Source organism: Alosa pseudoharengus, unplaced genomic scaffold, assembly GCF_046254945.1.
Source record: "Alosa pseudoharengus isolate Yale_2024_CS ecotype anadromous, Long Island Sound unplaced genomic scaffold, YU_APseudo_1.1 YU_APseudo_1.1_scf_8, whole genome shotgun sequence".
NCBI classification, from domain to species: Eukaryota; Metazoa; Chordata; class Actinopteri; order Clupeiformes; family Clupeidae; genus Alosa; species Alosa pseudoharengus.
The window spans coordinates 15,446,428-15,464,402 of record NW_027468870.1 but is presented as its reverse complement, the minus strand read 5'-3'; the positions used below and the strand labels follow the sequence as shown (position 1 = coordinate 15,464,402).

At 38.8% G+C, this 17,975-nt stretch overlaps 1 protein-coding gene across 1 annotated transcript; it reads right to left on the bottom strand.

Moving 5' to 3' along the window:
• Positions 1-1,235: 1,235 nt before the first annotated feature.
• LOC143112349 (NEDD4-binding protein 2-like 1) lies at positions 1,236-5,351 on the bottom strand. The gene is made up of 5 exons (XM_076274624.1): positions 4,846-5,351; positions 4,534-4,676; positions 4,344-4,432; positions 3,325-3,398; positions 1,236-3,183 (listed from the first exon to the last, which is right to left on the bottom strand). Exons 1-5 carry the CDS (start codon positions 4,917-4,919, stop codon positions 3,054-3,056), a joined length of 510 nt encoding a protein of 169 aa, XP_076130739.1. The 5' UTR covers positions 4,920-5,351; the 3' UTR covers positions 1,236-3,053.
• Positions 5,352-17,975: the final 12,624 nt, after the last annotated feature.

The window sequence follows — 17,975 nt, the reverse complement described above, 5'->3', positions numbered from 1 at the left end:
GTGGTATGTAAAATATTCAATGACCACATCACCCAACTCTTCAACATTATACACAAGGATGTATCTCTTGACAACCGACATCAGTGACACTTCCCCAAACTTTGACCTAACATATAAACTTTGACCTAACATACAACCTCCTTAGTGTACCAGCTTGTACGGTGTTTTTTGTTACACAGCCAATGTTCCCAGATCTGGTGGACTCACCACATTATTAGCCTTTTAAATCAATACATCCATAACAATTTATGTAAAGATACTTAACAGATGTTTACTTTAACTCAATTACCAATGATATAGATATCATGTATGGTTCATATTTGCCATTTACCCTTGTAAGATCATATTAATGATCGATCATTTTTTTCTTTTTTGTGAGAAAATTAGCAAATTTCATTATAAAAAAAGGTAACATGATTTTTGATCATTATGGTGCTTATTTCTTAGAACTTAATCAGAACAGGTGAAAGTGCTTGAAATGTAACAATTTTGTAACTTTGTGTGGGAATAGCAGGTGCAGAAAGACAACCTTTCCGCACACAGACACCTACTCTCACTCTTACCATGTGCAGTCATCGAAAATAAGTTATTTTTTATGTTCTTCACAGAAAATGAGCCAAGGCCAATGAGTTATGAAATATAATAAATAGCATATTGTTTCTTTTAGCAAACATTGAAAACGGGGTTAAGCAGGTCAAAGCAATTGAAAATTTAGTCTACTGTGTGAACGGTCATAAAACACTCCCTGCGAATTGCAACAAATAACACATTCAACACTCCAGTGTTGTGCCTGAACGCGTTCATTGAACGAAAGTTCATGAACTCGTTCATATTTTGACCGAACTTGAACTGAACGTCCTGCATTACTGCCTGATGAACGTTACTGTGAACTCGTTCATTCTGGTGTCTGTGAACGGCACGCTCTTTCAGTTTAACTTCGTTCAATAGGGTGCCAGATTTCTACACAGCCTTCCACATGAAAACCCGGCTAAAACACACCGTAAAAAGGCTTTAAGATGGCAGCATGCAGGTCTCCATTTCTCAAACTATGGGCCGCGGTCCGCAACGTGGACAATGCTGGTCTGCAGAGTGAAATTATTCCCGGGGCATCGTCTGATAATTTGCTGCGCAATTGATCAAGGAACCGCGGACAGAAAAAGAAAACAAACGTTTCTGCAATTAGTAGGAAATACTTGTTAATTTGGTGTCATCAAACATAGAGGCATAGAATTAAGTCGTGGTATGAGCGTTTATTCAATGCATGCGTGTGCACGTTGGTAGCAAAGCTAAGCTCAACCTATTGGAAGGCTATTTAATTATGAAACGACATTTAATAGAACGACGTGGATTTACGCAACTTCCATAAAAACAAAGCACAGACTATATAAAACACTGTCTAGCATTAAGTATTAAAGTCAGCCAAAAGCTATTAGTCTTAGTTAAAGATAGCTAAAGATCTCCAGATCAGTGATTTACGCATGATCTGATCCGCCATTTACCATTCACAAAAGCTGGTTGTGTTTCCTGAATCCTTACAATCAGGCATTCAAATGAAATGTATTTAAATAGCATATAAATATTCTATCAGTGTATGATGCTTGCATGAGGGAAAGATCCCAAAACAACGGCACCCATATAATTGCTTTTGTTTTGAGAAGTATTTATCATGCAAGCATCATCCAACAATGCAAAAACATTGCAGGCCTAATTATATTTTACAGTAGTAAAGCAGTACTCTGATGTGCATGTTTTCACAAACTTTTGTGAACAATCTTAGCACTTTAAACATTGACTGTTTTGAAGTGCATGTATAGCAATATAGTATAAAAATAATAATAATTGTGATATCATTATAATTTGATGGGGGGTGGGTTCATGTAGGTGGGCCCTATGACCCCAAAGTATGCCTTGACTGGGCCTCAGGTCAAAGAAGTTTGAGAAAGGCTGATGTAGACGACAAAGCAGCAAGGAGGCGTCATATGATCATTTAAACAAGTTTTATGACAAGGTCGGTGAGGATGGGAAAAATCGTACATTTCTGTGCAAACTTTGCCCGCACTTCAGTCACATCCACAGCAAACCTGAAACGGCACATTGAACTGAAGCACCTGGCTAGCCTTTCAAGGTATGTGCAAGCCAATACAAAATCAAAAGACTGTCAAGACAGATCCTCAACCCAAATTAACTGCATTCTATATGGGCTGTGGCAATAATTTTGAAAAATAATAGCTCGCAGCAACATATGAAAAAAAAAAAAGAACTATGAACTAGTTCATTTTTGGAAAGTGTGAACTTAGTTCAAAATTTTGAATTATGAACTATGAACTGAACTAGTTCATTTTAAAATTTGTGAACTGAACTTTGAACTAGTTCACTTCAGTCACATCCACAGCAAACCTGAAACGGCACATTGAACTGAAGCACCTGGCTAGCCTTTCAAGGTATGTGCAAGCCAATACAAAATCAAAAGACTGTCAAGACAGATCCTCAACCCAAATTAACTGCATTCTATATGGGCTGTGGCAATAATTTTGAAAAATAATAGCTCGCAGCAACATATGAAAAAAAAAAAAGAACTATGAACTAGTTCATTTTTGGAAAGTGTGAACTTAGTTCAAAATTTTGAATTATGAACTATGAACTGAACTAGTTCATTTTAAAATTTGTGAACTGAACTTTGAACTAGTTCACGTAGAAAGTGAACTTTCCCAACACTGCAACACTCCCAGGAGAAGCAACAAGGATTCAGTATAGAGAAATTTAACAAGGCATCATACTGTATCAATCTTATACACCAGGTGGCGCACATGTCATATTCGTATCATCAATTTTGTTTTTATTTGGTGACTTGCTGAACTGAAACAAATAGACAACAGACTCTTGTCTCTCTTGACACTAGCAGTAAGTGAAATGTGCAACAACTTCCTTTCTGACTCATTATTTCAGATTAAAAGTATCAGTTATCAGACACAAATACTATATGTAAATGAAGTGTGATGACTTATTATTAGTTTTGGCTTGGATTATGTTGCAATGTTTTGTCCCATTCCATACTACCAACGGTAGTTCTTCCACTTGCATCTTGACACTGGGTCATACAGAATTTGATAAATATGTTTTACTTTTCTGTAGGAAGCCTTCCATTTTTCAAACTTCTCCAAAGGGATCTTTTCTTTACATCTCCTATGTAGGGAAATAATTATGATGGGTTTAGTGAATATGCTCAAATTATCATTGCACATAAAATTTAATTTAGTTTGTCCTATATGTTTCATGATGGCTGATATTTTCATGCACATCTCAAGGAAGTAACTATATAGCTACCTGTATGAGTCATAGGGGGAAACATCCTCATCCATCAAATCAACAAACTCAATCCAATATCCTCGACGAAAACCCTGAAATATAATGTCAAAACAAATACATAGCACTTTATTTATTTATAAATCCATTCAATATAATATTTTTCTAATCTGAAAATATTAGAAATATTAGTTTTTCTCAGTCACTTTGGTGCATTTATTGAATTATCGTTAACTTTTGCACAACAGTTACTGCATTTCTCAAAACAATTACAGCAAATTGCACCGCATAGTGAATTACCTGCAAAAACGTGTATCTTGCTCAAAATGCTTTGTTTATGCCTCAAAAGCAAATGTTTATACCAATGACAAGTCCTGACACCACTGTTTATGTCTAGATAGTCATACTGTTTTGTCTTGTTGTCAATATGACAGTTTACTGTATAAACATTTTCTAATAAACAATATGCAAGGCAGCACTATTTTCTATTTCAAAACTACAAAGTTACACATTATTGTGTTTGAAGGGGGTTGATTGCAAGACAGTGGAAAACAACGGCTGTGCAACACTGTATCTTTCTATACATCCTGACGTTCCTGTCTGTCAGGTCACATATATTTATATATGCTAGACAGAGCATGACAACTACTGTAGTTATGACAGCTAGTTCAACACATTTGAATACAGTAATGACACAAGCGATGAAATAAGGCCAAAATGTTTTATAGGGTAGGACAATTCAGCAGGGAACCATTATAGTGCATTTTGACCAACATAACATTAATCCGCAAAAGTGATAAGATGACATGGAGTTTGAACAAAAAGTTTTGAGAATTTAAATTCTGATCTGAGACCAAAGCAACTGAGAAAAAAATGTAAATTAAATATGCAGTCTTAAAAACTATTCTGTATGTTGAGTATAAGAGGACAATTAAATAATTAAAATAACAATTAATTGTATTTCTGACCTCTCTGGTGCCAAACACAATCTCTAAAGCCAAACATACCCAACGCACAACAAATGAGAATCGCATACATACCATGAAAACATAAGGATACATGTACTGGAATTCCATATTGGTGTTGTCAATGATGATAGGATTTGCTTTCCTTAACATAGCGTCAAAAGCTGAAGCATAAACATTATGTTAAACAACATGTTACATCATAATGAATGTATTGAGAACCAAAAATATTTTACATGTTGCAGAATAATAATAAAAAAGTTACCCTTCTCCCGTGCCTCTTTATGAGCTTCCCAGAGTTCCCTGGGGTCAATGTCGACTATCTCGCCATTTGGATTTCGAAAGTAATCATCCGCGCTCACTATTATCCCATATATCCCACGTTCTTTAAAGTCATTTAAGAGCTCACTAAAGATGTAAAAGATGTTGTCTTTAAATCCATGCGCTCACCATAAACAAACAGCTCAGATTTGGGATTTATTGATTCAGACAGATTGATTCAAATAGCTGTTCAATGTATTTTAAGTTGTGATAACACAACGCATTAGCTTAAGCAAGAAATTGCATTAAAACATACTTTGCTTTGTCCGTCTTTCTTGATCCAGGCGGACCTCGGAGAATTATTAGCTTTCTCCAACGCCTTCTTCCCATGACGGTTGTGAGTTTACTGTCGGTAAATCCTTTGTGCGGACACGGTGAATCGATGTCTCCAAAATATAGTCGTTTTGCTTCACAAAAAGTCCAAAGTGCTCGGAAATTCAAAGATATCTCCCGAATGTCTTCTTTAGTACTGCTGTAAAAACATGTAGCCCAACTATATGCGGAAATGAATTGAGTTACTCTTAGCCCAGAACAAAAAGTGAAGTTGCTGTCACAGTGCGCTTTTGATGAGCGTCCGGGGGAAAGTCCCTCGAGATGGTGCTAATATGTTCAATTAAATTCAATTCAATATGTCTTGATACAGTATGTGCAAGACGACTGGAGAGAATGCCTATGTATTGTGCTCCCTCTATTATTTGTGCGCGTTTAACATGTGTATAATGCTGGACACCGTGATAGTCCTACTAGCGATGTGGGTGCAGGGGTGTGTCTGTGTCTATGGGGAGGCTGGGGAAGGCAGTGCCATCCCAGAGATAAACTCTGCATCCCCCTGAGAAACTATATAGCCTACGGACGCAGATGACGCATAGTGGTACGAAATATGTCCGCCGCTCAGTCCTGTAGGCTACAAAATAAATCATACTTGTCAGTTTGTCTCCATCTCCTACTCCATCCCCTACTCTTGCAACTTTTGTGTATGCTTGTATGTGCGTGAGTGTGTGCGTGCCTGTGTGTCTGTTTGTGTGTGTGTGTGTGTGTGTGTGTGTGTGTGTGTGTGAATTTGTCTCCATCTCCTATAGAGCCTGACCAATATGGGATTTTGAAGGCCGATATGATTTGTTTTTTTTTTCAAAATATAGTTTTTCAAAAACTGATAACCAATATATCGGCTGATATATTGTCATTTTTAACAAACACAATGTAAAAATGTTCTCCCATAACAAGGTTCCAATTGAGGTGTATTTGAATAGGCCTATCAAGATTCCTAATTAAAGCCTCTTCTTAATACAGTAATTTATTATTTTTAGAAATAAAAGAGTGTACAGAAAAGAAAGAATAGTAAGAATAAAATAGTTTTTTGTTCTGTGATAACCACATTGCCACCTTGACATTAAGCATTTTATGACTGTCCCTTTATGCAAGCGTGACAGAATGAAGTTGGGCTGTGGCCGCCTCTCATTTGGGTTCAGATGGCTATATGGTGAGTGGCTCTCGCTAGGTAGATATGAGCCAACCACTATGGAGGCGCCTCTATTTAAACCCAGAATCTCTCGTTACGAGGAGCCAGATGCCGAAGGCCCGCCTCGTTTTTGCCTCCTTTACATTCGTCAATGCCGCAGGTATGATGCATATTTAACACAAAAAAATACTTCTTTACATGCTTGTTACCGCTAAAAGTAGTGGAATTCATGGGCGGATTATGAACTTCCGGGCCCCTGGGCCCAGATGTATTAAGGGGCCCCCACTAATTGTCGTATATGTGGGAGGGGGGGTTTGGGGGTCCTCCCCCAGAATTTTTTTAATTTGTTTGATGTGATTTCCTGTATTCTGGTGCATTTTGGGGATGGCCAATACTAAATTCAATCAGATTCATAGCCTACATCCTGATTTGTTGATATTGAGGCAATGATTCCATGCAAAGGCTTGGGCTTCAGGGCACCCTGACCCCTTGGGCCCCTGGGCCTGGGCCCAGTAGGCCCGTGCAGTAATCCATCCCTGGTGGAATTACAGTAACACACTTTGTATTGCTCCAACACTGCACAAGACACAGCTAGACTGTGCTTATAAGAACTTAAACCCCAAAGCAAAATTATTATTTCCCACACTCTGCACTTCTGAGTACAACAAATGTGGATGGCAGTAGGCTAAACAAAAATGTCACAATTCATTTTTATATGAATGATGCATGATATCTGATAATTTCTTTTCATAACATAATTCACCCCATGAAGGAAGTGGAATATAGAAATGTCTCTGTAGGGCAGGCTTGTGCACAATTCAGAATTGAATTGAGAATGACTCCTAAATTCCAATTTAATTCTTGAATTTGAATTGAATTTGAATTAAGGTCAAAAACAGGATGTAGAATTACAATTTGAATTTGAATTAAAGGAAGTAGAATTGAAATTCAATGAAATTCGAAGAAATTCATATACATAATTTAAGGGTAGTGTTTTACAATGAACCCTCACAGTATATGTCAGATATGATAGCATTAAACACACAACTTGTAACTTAAACAGTAACAAATTATATTTCCACATTGTAAAACATAATAGTTTTACTTACTTAAAATGTTATAGTAAGTAGAATTCAGGTTTTGTCTTTTGTTGAGATTACTTGCGTAAAATGAGTGTTACTTCATTTTGAGGTAGAAAAGTAAACAGTCAAGTAAACTATACTTGAATTGCTGAAGTTTGTGCTACACTGTAAAATTAGTTTATAATCTTATAATCACCTGTTAAGAAAAGCATGCAAACTGATTGTCTATGCAATTCCCATTCCAGATTTGTCTGTATTGTCAAGTTGTGCAAACGAATGCTCACTTAGTGTAGTGCACTTACAGTACAGTACACAGAATTGCTATTTCAACTAACTTGGTCATTACAATTACAAGTAAAGTATACTGTATGTTTATTTAACACAAAAGGTGTATTGAAGTTGTGCTAACTAATGTCACAGTTCAGCTAACTGATATGACAAAAATGCATTTCCAGAATACAGACCCGGCCTACATATTGTTTAAGGGATCACATATTAATCTTTCCTGTAATTCAATCTTAAGTTACAATAACAAAGTGACAGTGACACTAAAGGCTATATATAGTCAAGTCAAGTCAGTTTTATTTTTAAAGCGCATTTAACATGCACATAGTGCAACCCAAAGCGCTCGATATAGTGTTGTTGTTTAATTGATATGTGATTTATATTGATACATCACCCCATCAATGACTATCCAAAACAAACCAAACCTGTGAGTAGAACTAGTGCTGACAGTTATAGACAGGCACAGATCTGTAGCTGGAAACCATACATACAGGTACCCTGTCTCTGCTAAGTTACAGAGGTTAAATGTGAGCTTGATTAAGATTTTTATGGGTGCTCTCCTTGCAAACTTATGTTGCTATTAGACATGGTGGTGTTAGTGGCTGTCCATTACATGCACTCTCCTCTCTGGTCAGGATATTAATATCAACCCCAATGCCTTCACAACATCATGGATACACTGAAATGCCAAAATCAGGCCTTTGAATGAAGTGGTAAAACAAAGTCCTGACTCACTGTGGACATCAGAGATTAGGGGGTTCCCTGAACCGCTGGACAAACCCAGGTGTGTGCCACATATTGGTGGTACACAGTGAGGTCTCCCCTTCATTGTGCAGTACTTTCAGAGAGTAGTAAAACAAAATACCAATGTAACATGTTGCTGAAGTTCTACCCACAACACTAGAGTGTTTTGGATAGTCATCCACATAAATTACACACCAACAGTATATATTTGTATATTTGTCACTGTCACTTGTAATTTAAGATTGAATTTCAGTAAGGATTAATATGTGATATCTTTACAAATATGTGGGCCAGGGCAGTGGCATTCTGGAAGTGCAGAATCAGTTAGCACACCTTGTGTTTACACAATATACTTTACTTGTAATGACCAAGTTAGGTTAAATAGGAATTCTCCTTAGTGTAAGTGTACTACACAAAGTAAGCATTTGTTTACAAAACTTGGAATTCCTATCCCAGATTAGTCTGTAATTTCAAGGCAATCGGTTTGCATGTTTTACAGGTTAAGTAAGGTTAACTAACTGACTAACTTCACAGTGTATCAAAACTTAAGCAATTCAAGTATAGTTTACTCGATTTAAATGATCATGTTCACTTAAATTACTCCTTTTAGCCAAGTTATCAAAAAGCAAAATCAACATAATCAACAAAAGACAAAAACTAAGTTATACTAACTAAACATTTTAAGTAAGAATAGCTATTCAATTTTACAATCCAAAGTAACTTTCCCAAAACTGAATGCATGTGAGATTCAACACATTCTTCCTGTTGTTTGACTGTGGAATTCCATTGAATTGCCATGAATTTAATTCCACTTCCTGTCATTCCAATTCCAATTCAAATTCAACTTCCTGTGGGGCGGAGCCAATTCAATTCAAATTCCAATTCGTGAATTGAATGGAGATACATTCTAAAATTCGGAATTTTGCACAAGCCTGCTGTAGGGTCACCAGTTATTAGATGTCATTTCCTTACTACCAATCCATCTATATTGAGAATATTCATCATTCAGGACGTCGTAGACATTTCGTACTGGCTCATATGAGTTCTTCATGTCTTCCAGTATTGGTAGTGGAATTGTACCGCCACCAATCCTGCAGAAAACAATTTATAATGTGACAAGAATACCACCAAACTAAAACTAAAAATGTTATCAGATCATTCAAAATAGTACATTGTACATGGTTTACCTTTCCAATTCCTCAAGAGGAACATTCCAGGTGTCTTCATGTTTCAATTAAATGAATTCAGTAGCCACGTTCAAAACCAAGCCATCAAACACAATATTAGGAAAGATTTCTCTTATGTAGTAACTTGGTTAAAACTTGGCTTAATCCACGTTCTCCAAACCAGTCTGATTATTTAAAATAGGCTAATGTTTTTCCTGTTGGTTCTATACAACCTTAATTACAACCATGGAATCACCTCATTAAATGGGCAAGGGGAAAAACACTTATAATAATAATAATACAAAATTAAAATAACGTAAAAAATATAATAATATAAAATATAATAATGATTTTTTTAAGTGGATTGGATCAGTTTAGTAGCTCATGTCATAAACTCAGCCCACGGCTGAGCATTGTGGAGAAAGCTAAATGGAGACAGTTACCGAAGTTACACTCAGTTCAGTTACATTGTAATGGGTGGATTGGGCAATGGCTTCTACTGCAGAGTGGTACATAGTCCTTTTTCTGGAAAATTATCACACATTCTAACCCATATAGAGATGAGCCATGGATAATTTTTCTGAACAGATGCCTACACACACATTGTCTACAAACAAATCAGTTTAAAACAGTCGGCCTAAGTGGATTGTCTGAATAGTGTGATGTGTAGACAAATGGTTAAATTGTCTTACAAATCAAAAAGAGGAACTGTCCATTGCATTGACAATAAGAACAAAAGCGATGTTGAACATCATAACGTACCATTCGGACGTATGGATACATGTGCCAACGGAGCATGTTGAGGTTGTTGATGATGACTGGATCCACCCCTCTTTCTATATATTTGCTAGGGCTGTCATAATGTTAGTTAGATAGTTTACTGCCCCTTTGTTAACAGGTCTGTACAGACATGCATCCCCACATTCCGCTTCACATCAGATCACATTGCACTACAGTGGAGTTGGAGACATCGCATGAAGAAGACTTCATACATGAAGTGACATGTAGCTTACATGAAAAACACAGAACATATATTTTGAGACAATACAGGCTCTACACATATAACACACATTATTCATATACTGCCTACGTAAGCTGACCCTAATATGCTGACAAGCAACAAACAATATACAATTCGCTGTATGAAAGCCAGACTAAATGCCACCAGTTTTTAGAGTGATCTTACCTCTCCTGCGTGCCCACATATGTGCCTTGTGAAGATACTTAGGAATGATCTGAGAATTGTGATACTTGTGAAAATTATTGAAATAACTGATGATCACTCCACTCCGCCTCTTCAGTTTCCTATCAGACATAAATGAATGTGAAAATGTAATTTAACATAGGTCTACTCTACTGCATCACAAGTTTCAGTTTCATTTTCCTGACACCACCGTTATGTTTCGAAGCCTACTAAAACACAAAAGGGTTCGTCTTTAAGTTATGGTTATGGTTATGGTTATGGGATTTGGCAGAGGCCTTTGTCTAAAGCGACATACAAATACAAAACAATATAGTACTTAAATTTAACAGGGAACAATTTAACATGTATAATGTCAGACTATACTAAGGAGAACAGCAATAATAACAACAATGTCAATTCAATCAATAGCCTAATGAAATAAACAATGAAAATAAAGGAAATAGCAATATAAACAATAATGTCCATTCAATCAATAATAAAATAACACAACAATAACATAGTAAGACTACATTAAGGAGAATATCAATAATACACAACAATGTCAAATTAATCAACAGCCTATAATGAACAATACTATAATATACAAACCATAACGCATAATAAGCGGTTAATAAGCTAGGTGCATGTTGAATAGATATGCTTTTAGACCCCTCTTGAAAGACCCAAAACTATCACAGCAGGAACGGAGAGCACTGGACAACTCATTCCACCAACATGAGGAAAAGAGTTAAGCGTTTATGACTGGTCGACACAACAGACGCTCATCAGAAGACCGCAGTGGGCGGTTAGGGATGTACATCTTTAAACGTTTTAAAGAATTAAAATAACAGGGAGCAGATCCAGTTGGTGTCCTATAGGCCAAAGTGAGAGGTTTATATTTAATTCTGGCCACCATAGGGAGCCAGTGGAGGAGAGGAGTTAGGCTACATGTGTCCTCTTCTGATTGAGGCGTGCTGCAGCATTCTGAATCAGTTGTAATGATCTTACTACACAAGCAGGTAAGCCAGCTAATAGTGAATTACAATAGTCCAGCTTGGAGATGACCATGGCCTGAACAAGAAAGTAAGACAGTACTGTAAGTCTTAATAATGTATTTCTTAACAAGATTAACGATATTCAGTCTGATGGGTCACCGTTAATATACTGTATGCCCAACAAGGTTACCTCAGCTTGGAAGAAGCTACTATTTTTTGAGAGTTGGTGCTTTTAAAAAAATATCTTAAAACATAATTTAACTTTTACCTTGCTTTGCCTTTTCTACCCCTGTAGGGCAAACCCCTGAGGATATAAATGGTCCCACGGTTGCGTTTGTCTTGGTACATTATTATGATAATCTCCAGCTATTTTTCTGGTCTTAACTAAAGTGGCACTTTCAACCTTATGGGCGTGACATACTGTTAGTGTTACAATTACTACTCTATCCACTGTCAGTCCCGGGAAATTATCAAGTAGGCTAAGCTAAACAATAAAAGTTAAATGTATCAAAAAGTAAGCTTGTGTAAGCTAAAGTAAGATCTATCAAACTGATCTTATATTTAATCCTTTAATGCAGACCATTACTTTCCAAAAAGCTTTTATCCACAGACTATCTTGAATGAGGACTGAATGTTACCTTGAGCACAACACAATGACAAAACTTCAATGCATTTAGTTCTGCATCAACATAACAAAAGCATATTGACATTCATACTTATTACTGTAGCCTAACACTTCACCTGTCTTCAGTTTTCCCCCTTTGCTTATTTATTAATGTATTATTTGTTTATGTACATTAAATACTGCACAGTCATCTAAGTCAGATAAGCATTTCATATTGTACTTAAATGTATGTGACAAATAAATAGCCTAACTTCAACTTGAATAATGTAAACCAAGTTCAATGTAGGTTACAATGTCACATAGACAAGGCGAAATGAGTTATTTTAAATTATAGATAGCTAATTGAGAACACATGTTGACATAAAGAGCGCAGGGAGACCTTTACACAGACAAGCATCCACATCTGTCTCCGTACTGAGGTATAGGCTACTGAAGTGTGTGTGTGTGTGTGTGGTGTAGCAGTTGTAGTGGCAGACTGGCAGTATAGATTTGTTTGTTTGTGTGTGTGTGTGTGTGTGTGTGTGTGTGTGTGTGTGTGTTAACAGTTGGCAGTATAGCAGTTTAGCAATTTATGGCATCCTCAAGTCTCACGCAATGGGCGTGAGACACACGCAATTTAACAAGTTCAAACGTTCACACGCCACATCTTGCATTTCTCACGCAGAAATATTACTAGAGGTGTCAAGGTATCTGCATAATTATTAGAAGAGGCGCAGGGATACGAGAGGATTTCTCGCAGGGTTCAGAACTAGCGCATCATCACCAGCCAAATAATAATAAAAAAATATCCACCGACATCCAATCAAAAAATAGGGGAGACTGGGGCTGGTTGGAACACTTTTCACTTTCGGTTATATTTCTCCGTCTTACAATGCGTTAAAACGGTCAAATTGTGTTTAACTGAAAGCTTGGGATCTCAGCTAAATACTGTATATATGCAATGTCAACAAATGATCCCTTGTTTTGAGTTATATATGATTAAAGTGGGGTTGTGCACATGTGCCAACCTGCCCCAGGCACGAGGTTGGTTGGCACATGTAGCCGGGGTTGGTTGGAACACCCATGTTATAGTCCTTTGCCGTACTCCTTTTGCTTTTGCTTGACATGTTCATCTATCTGACTGCCTGTTAAGCTTTGCTGATGTCTTTCCTGTGTGTTTTTTTTCAATATTCAATATTCAATTGATTCAATTATTTTTTCAATAAAATGTTCAATTTTTTTTACTTCAAATGTTTAAAAATGTCTGAAATGCTTCCAAATGTAAAACTATGTTCAGTAATTACAATAACGATGTTAAAACAGAGATTGATGACGTTTTTATGTGTAAAATACACATACACAATATATTATATAGGCTGATAAAAAGGCTGACATAAGAGACATAGGCTATAGTATATACTTTCCTGGATGGATACAAATCCCAGACTGTCCTGAAAAATAAACAAAAACAAGATATAGGATGTATAGATTACAATGACAAATTCAAGGTCTCAAAGGGTTAATGCTTCTTTCCAAAAAACTCACCAGAAGTCGTTATTTAAGGGGTTATTTTAAAAAAATTCTTCTGGGGGAGCATGCCCCCAGACCACCCTAACTAAGCTGAGTTACCAACCTTTTGAAGTGGCCAGGGGGGCCCTTTTCACATCTACAATATGAACATCTACAATATCTACAATAATTAAAACGAGCACATGATTTAGCACACAAGCCAAACATTTTAGTGAGTGAGCCCCCCAACGTGCTTATGTGGAATTCTCGGCTCAATGTGCAGCTCTGCTTGTGTTTTACAGCTGGCGGCTATTCCGTAATTTGTCCCTTTCTTACGTGGTGCCGTGTAGCCTTCATAATACCTGCTGTATGAGATGTCGATTAGGCCTACTCAATTTATTGATGCTGATGCATCGGATACATAGTAAAAAAAAAGACAAAAAGGTGCCCTACTCCATCACAGCTTCGAAGACCAAAAGATAAACTAGTTGAGGTAGTAGATTTGCTGACTTGACACAAGTACCAGTTGTTGTGTCTTAGTCTATGGGCTAGGAGGGGTCCAAATGCCCCCCCCCCCCCAACTACTAGACTTAATTGGTATTTTCTTGTAGCCCTGGTCCCAGAGTTTAAGATATCATGTTAACAAGAAATAAACTCATTCCCACTGTATCTGGTGGACCACTTTCTGACTTCCGATTTTAAGACATGAGAAATGAAAAGCCATTGCTTATGCAAAAAGTAGTCAATATTGAACAAGTTGGGTATCAACACAAAGTATTTGACATGTTATATCATAGTCTAAAGTTCAATTATGTGTTAAGCCATATTATTATATCGTATTAGGCCTGAAATAGTCATGTATTCGATGGGGCCCTGGTCCCAAAGTTTGAGGAAAAATCCTATTAACAAGAAATAAACTCATTCTCACTGTATTTGGTACTTTGAACTTTTTTTTTTTATTACAAATAAATAAATAAATAAATAAATAAATGAATACATTTGGAGAGAAGTCACCCATTTCTAACATAAAGTGGAAATGGCACAAATCCAAACTAACTGATGACCTCAAAAACTACCAGACACTCCTGACCTCCTTCTCAGCCAGCATCACTGCTGCTAAGACGGCTTTCTACAATGACAAAATCAACAGCGCTACAGACACTCGAAAGCTTTTTTCAACCTTCAAATCGCTACTCAACCCTCAGATGCCTCCTCCTCCATCCAGCCTTACTGCAGATACCCTCGCCTCATTTTTTACAAACAAAGTGGCGGCAATCAGCAGTCAATTCTCTACATGCCCACTCAACGCATCTGACTCAGATACCGCACTCCTACAACCTCTAGGGACTGCTAGATCATTTTTTTCAGCATTCACGCCTCTCTCCGAGAATGAAGTATCTAGACTCCTGACATGCAGCCGTCCTACCACATGCTCGCTGGACCCTATACCTACGAGCCTACTTCAGTCCATCAGCCCGACCATCGCACCAGCTATCACACACGTGATCAATGCCTCGCTAACCTCCGGCACATTTCCAACAACGTTCAAAATGGCCCGGGTAACACCGTTACTTAAGAAAGCTTCTCTCAACCCTGCTCAAGTCGAGAACTACCGCCCTGTCTCACTCCTGCCTCCAAACAGGTCTCTGACTTCCTTTCACAGAACAACCTTCTGGATCCAAATCAGTCTGGGTTCAAAAGCGGCCACTCTACCGAAACGGCTCTGCTGTCTGTAACAGAAGCCTTAAAAGAAGCCAGGGCGACCGCTCGGTCATCAGTACTCATTCTGCTTGACTTATCGGCTGCCTTTGACACGGTTAATCACCGCATCCTTCTCTCTATACTCGCTAACATGGGAATCTCCGGTTCTGCTCTCTCCTGGTTTGAATCCTACCTCACAGGACGCTCGTTTAACGTATCATGGCTTGGTCAGCTATCTGCACCTCACCATCTCACCACAGGGGTCCCCCAGGGTTCAGTACTGGGCCCCCTTCTCTTTGCTATCTACACCACCTCCTTGGGACAGATTATCCGTTCGCATGGCTTCTCATACCACTGCTATGCAGACGACACACAGCTCTATCTGTCCTTTCCACCTGATGAACCCTTGGTTTCAGCACGGATCTCGGATTGCCTCTCAGACATAGCTACATGGATGAAGGCACACCACCTCCAGCTGAACCTCTCAAAGACTGAACTGCTGGTCCTCCCAGCTAAACCTACCATACACCACGACATCAACATCAAATTTGACTCCCTGTCTGTTTCACCTACCAGGACTGCAAGAAATCTAGGAGTTGTTCTCGACAACCAACTAAACTTCTCAGATCATGTTGCCTCAGTCGCCCGGTCATGCCGTTTCGCACTCTACAATATACGGAAAATCAGGACTTACTTAACTCAAGATGCCACCCAACTTCTGGTTCAGGCAATAGTCATCTCACGACTTGACTACTGCAACGCCCTCCTGACAGGTCTCCCAGCCTGCGCAGTGAAACCACTTCAGATGATCCAGAACGCGGCGGCGCGCCTGGTCTACAACTAACCCAAGAGGGCACATGTTACCCCGCTACTCATCCAGCTACATTGGCTACCTATGGCGGCCCGCATCAAATTCAAGGCTCTAACGCTTGCCTACAAAGTAGTCTCCGGTTCTGCTCCCACCTACTTGAATGCCTTCATACAGACATACGCTACCTCCAGACCGCTGCGCTCCTCAGACGAACGACGTCTAGCTCTACCTCCGGTACGCTCAGGCCAATCCAAACTTTTCTCATCTGTTGTTCCTCGTTGGTGGAACACACTGCCAGTTCCTACAAGGGCAGGGACATCCCTCTCCATTTTCAAAAAACTCCTGAAGACCCAGCTCTTTAGAGAACATCTCCTCTCATAGCAACACTTACAACAAGTCTTGCTGATCCTAGCACTCACCAGCCGTCTTAAACGGACACGTAACTGTTAAAAAACAGCACTCACTGATGCACTTATGCTTACTGTACTTATTCTTATGTTTTTTAAATTGTCCTAATATTGTTGAGAATTGCTCTAAAACTTAAACTGTTTACCATGTTGTTAGTCGCTTTGGTTAAAAATGCGTCAGCCAAATGTAATGTAATGTAATGTAATGTAATAAAGTGGTCCATATTAATGGCGTTTACAAACAGAAGTTCGGGAGGAGCATGATGGAATTTGCCACGCCTCCTTCAATCAGTCAGGTTACTGTACTTATTCGCAGTCTACCTGCCAAAGTTGCAGCATCTGCGTTACTCCGCTCGCAAAGACGCGTTTTGTTTGAACTTCTCCTCAGTCAGGGTGTTGAGCAAGTACTCGATCCTTTTCTCTTTCCCCTCCTAAAGCCGATCAACCGAGCACCAGCACCGCAGCGCAACGCGGAGCTCCGTTCCTCCGGCATCTCCCCCTCTGTTCTTGCAACATGTTTTCAACTCAGCAAGTTATGGCTGCCCGCGTGCAGCCCTCTACCTTGCCTTCCACTACTGCGGCCTCTTTCTCTATTCCAGCTAATCTGCCTTTTCCCCCTGCTCACTCAACTTCCAGTTAATCAACCCGCCCCTCCTTTCTCTTTGCCGACCCAGGGTGCTGCGCAACCTCCTCCCCCTTCTCCTGTAGCGACCGCGCAGTGATGGGCAGTACTAGCTTAAAGGATAATTCCGGTATTTAGCACTTTGAGTCCCTTTTCTGATTTTTTTTTTTTTTGGTTGAACCGAAATTTTGACGATGGGTCCTGTCTCGACTTTCTGACTCGTTTTGAATTGCCTTTGACTGGCTGGCTATGGGCATGCACAAACATGTCCTTAAAACAACCCTTAACGTTCACAACTGTACACCTGCACCGAGTGCTCTCCCGCTGAATTTGTTCCGCGTGGTCCTGGCCATAGGGTCCCTCATCTTTAACACAATTTTTGGGGTGTATGGCAGAATCCTGCACGACTCCTGCCTGCGCAGTTGACTCCTGCACGATCCTGCAAATCACTTCAGGACCCTGGCCAGAGACTTCTCCAAACATGCTTTTCTATTATGCTATTAGCCTATATCTTTTTGCAAATTACGGAATGTGAACTAAACATCAACCGTCGTCACGTTAACAAGATGGCGTCAACGTGAGTGAGTGAGATTCAGGTGTCTGCTCAACGCGTCTATTTTGTTTTGGCCTTCATGCTAAGTATTACTTAAATTAACTGCAACAAACCAAGCTACAAACTGACTGAACATTCACTCTACAAAGCTAATGTTTTGACTTGTAAAACTTTCTGGCTACCTGCACGAACATAGGCAACAGCAGTCAACCATGGTCGACCAGCAACCCGTCTCTAACAATTCAATCTGGGAATCCATACAGCA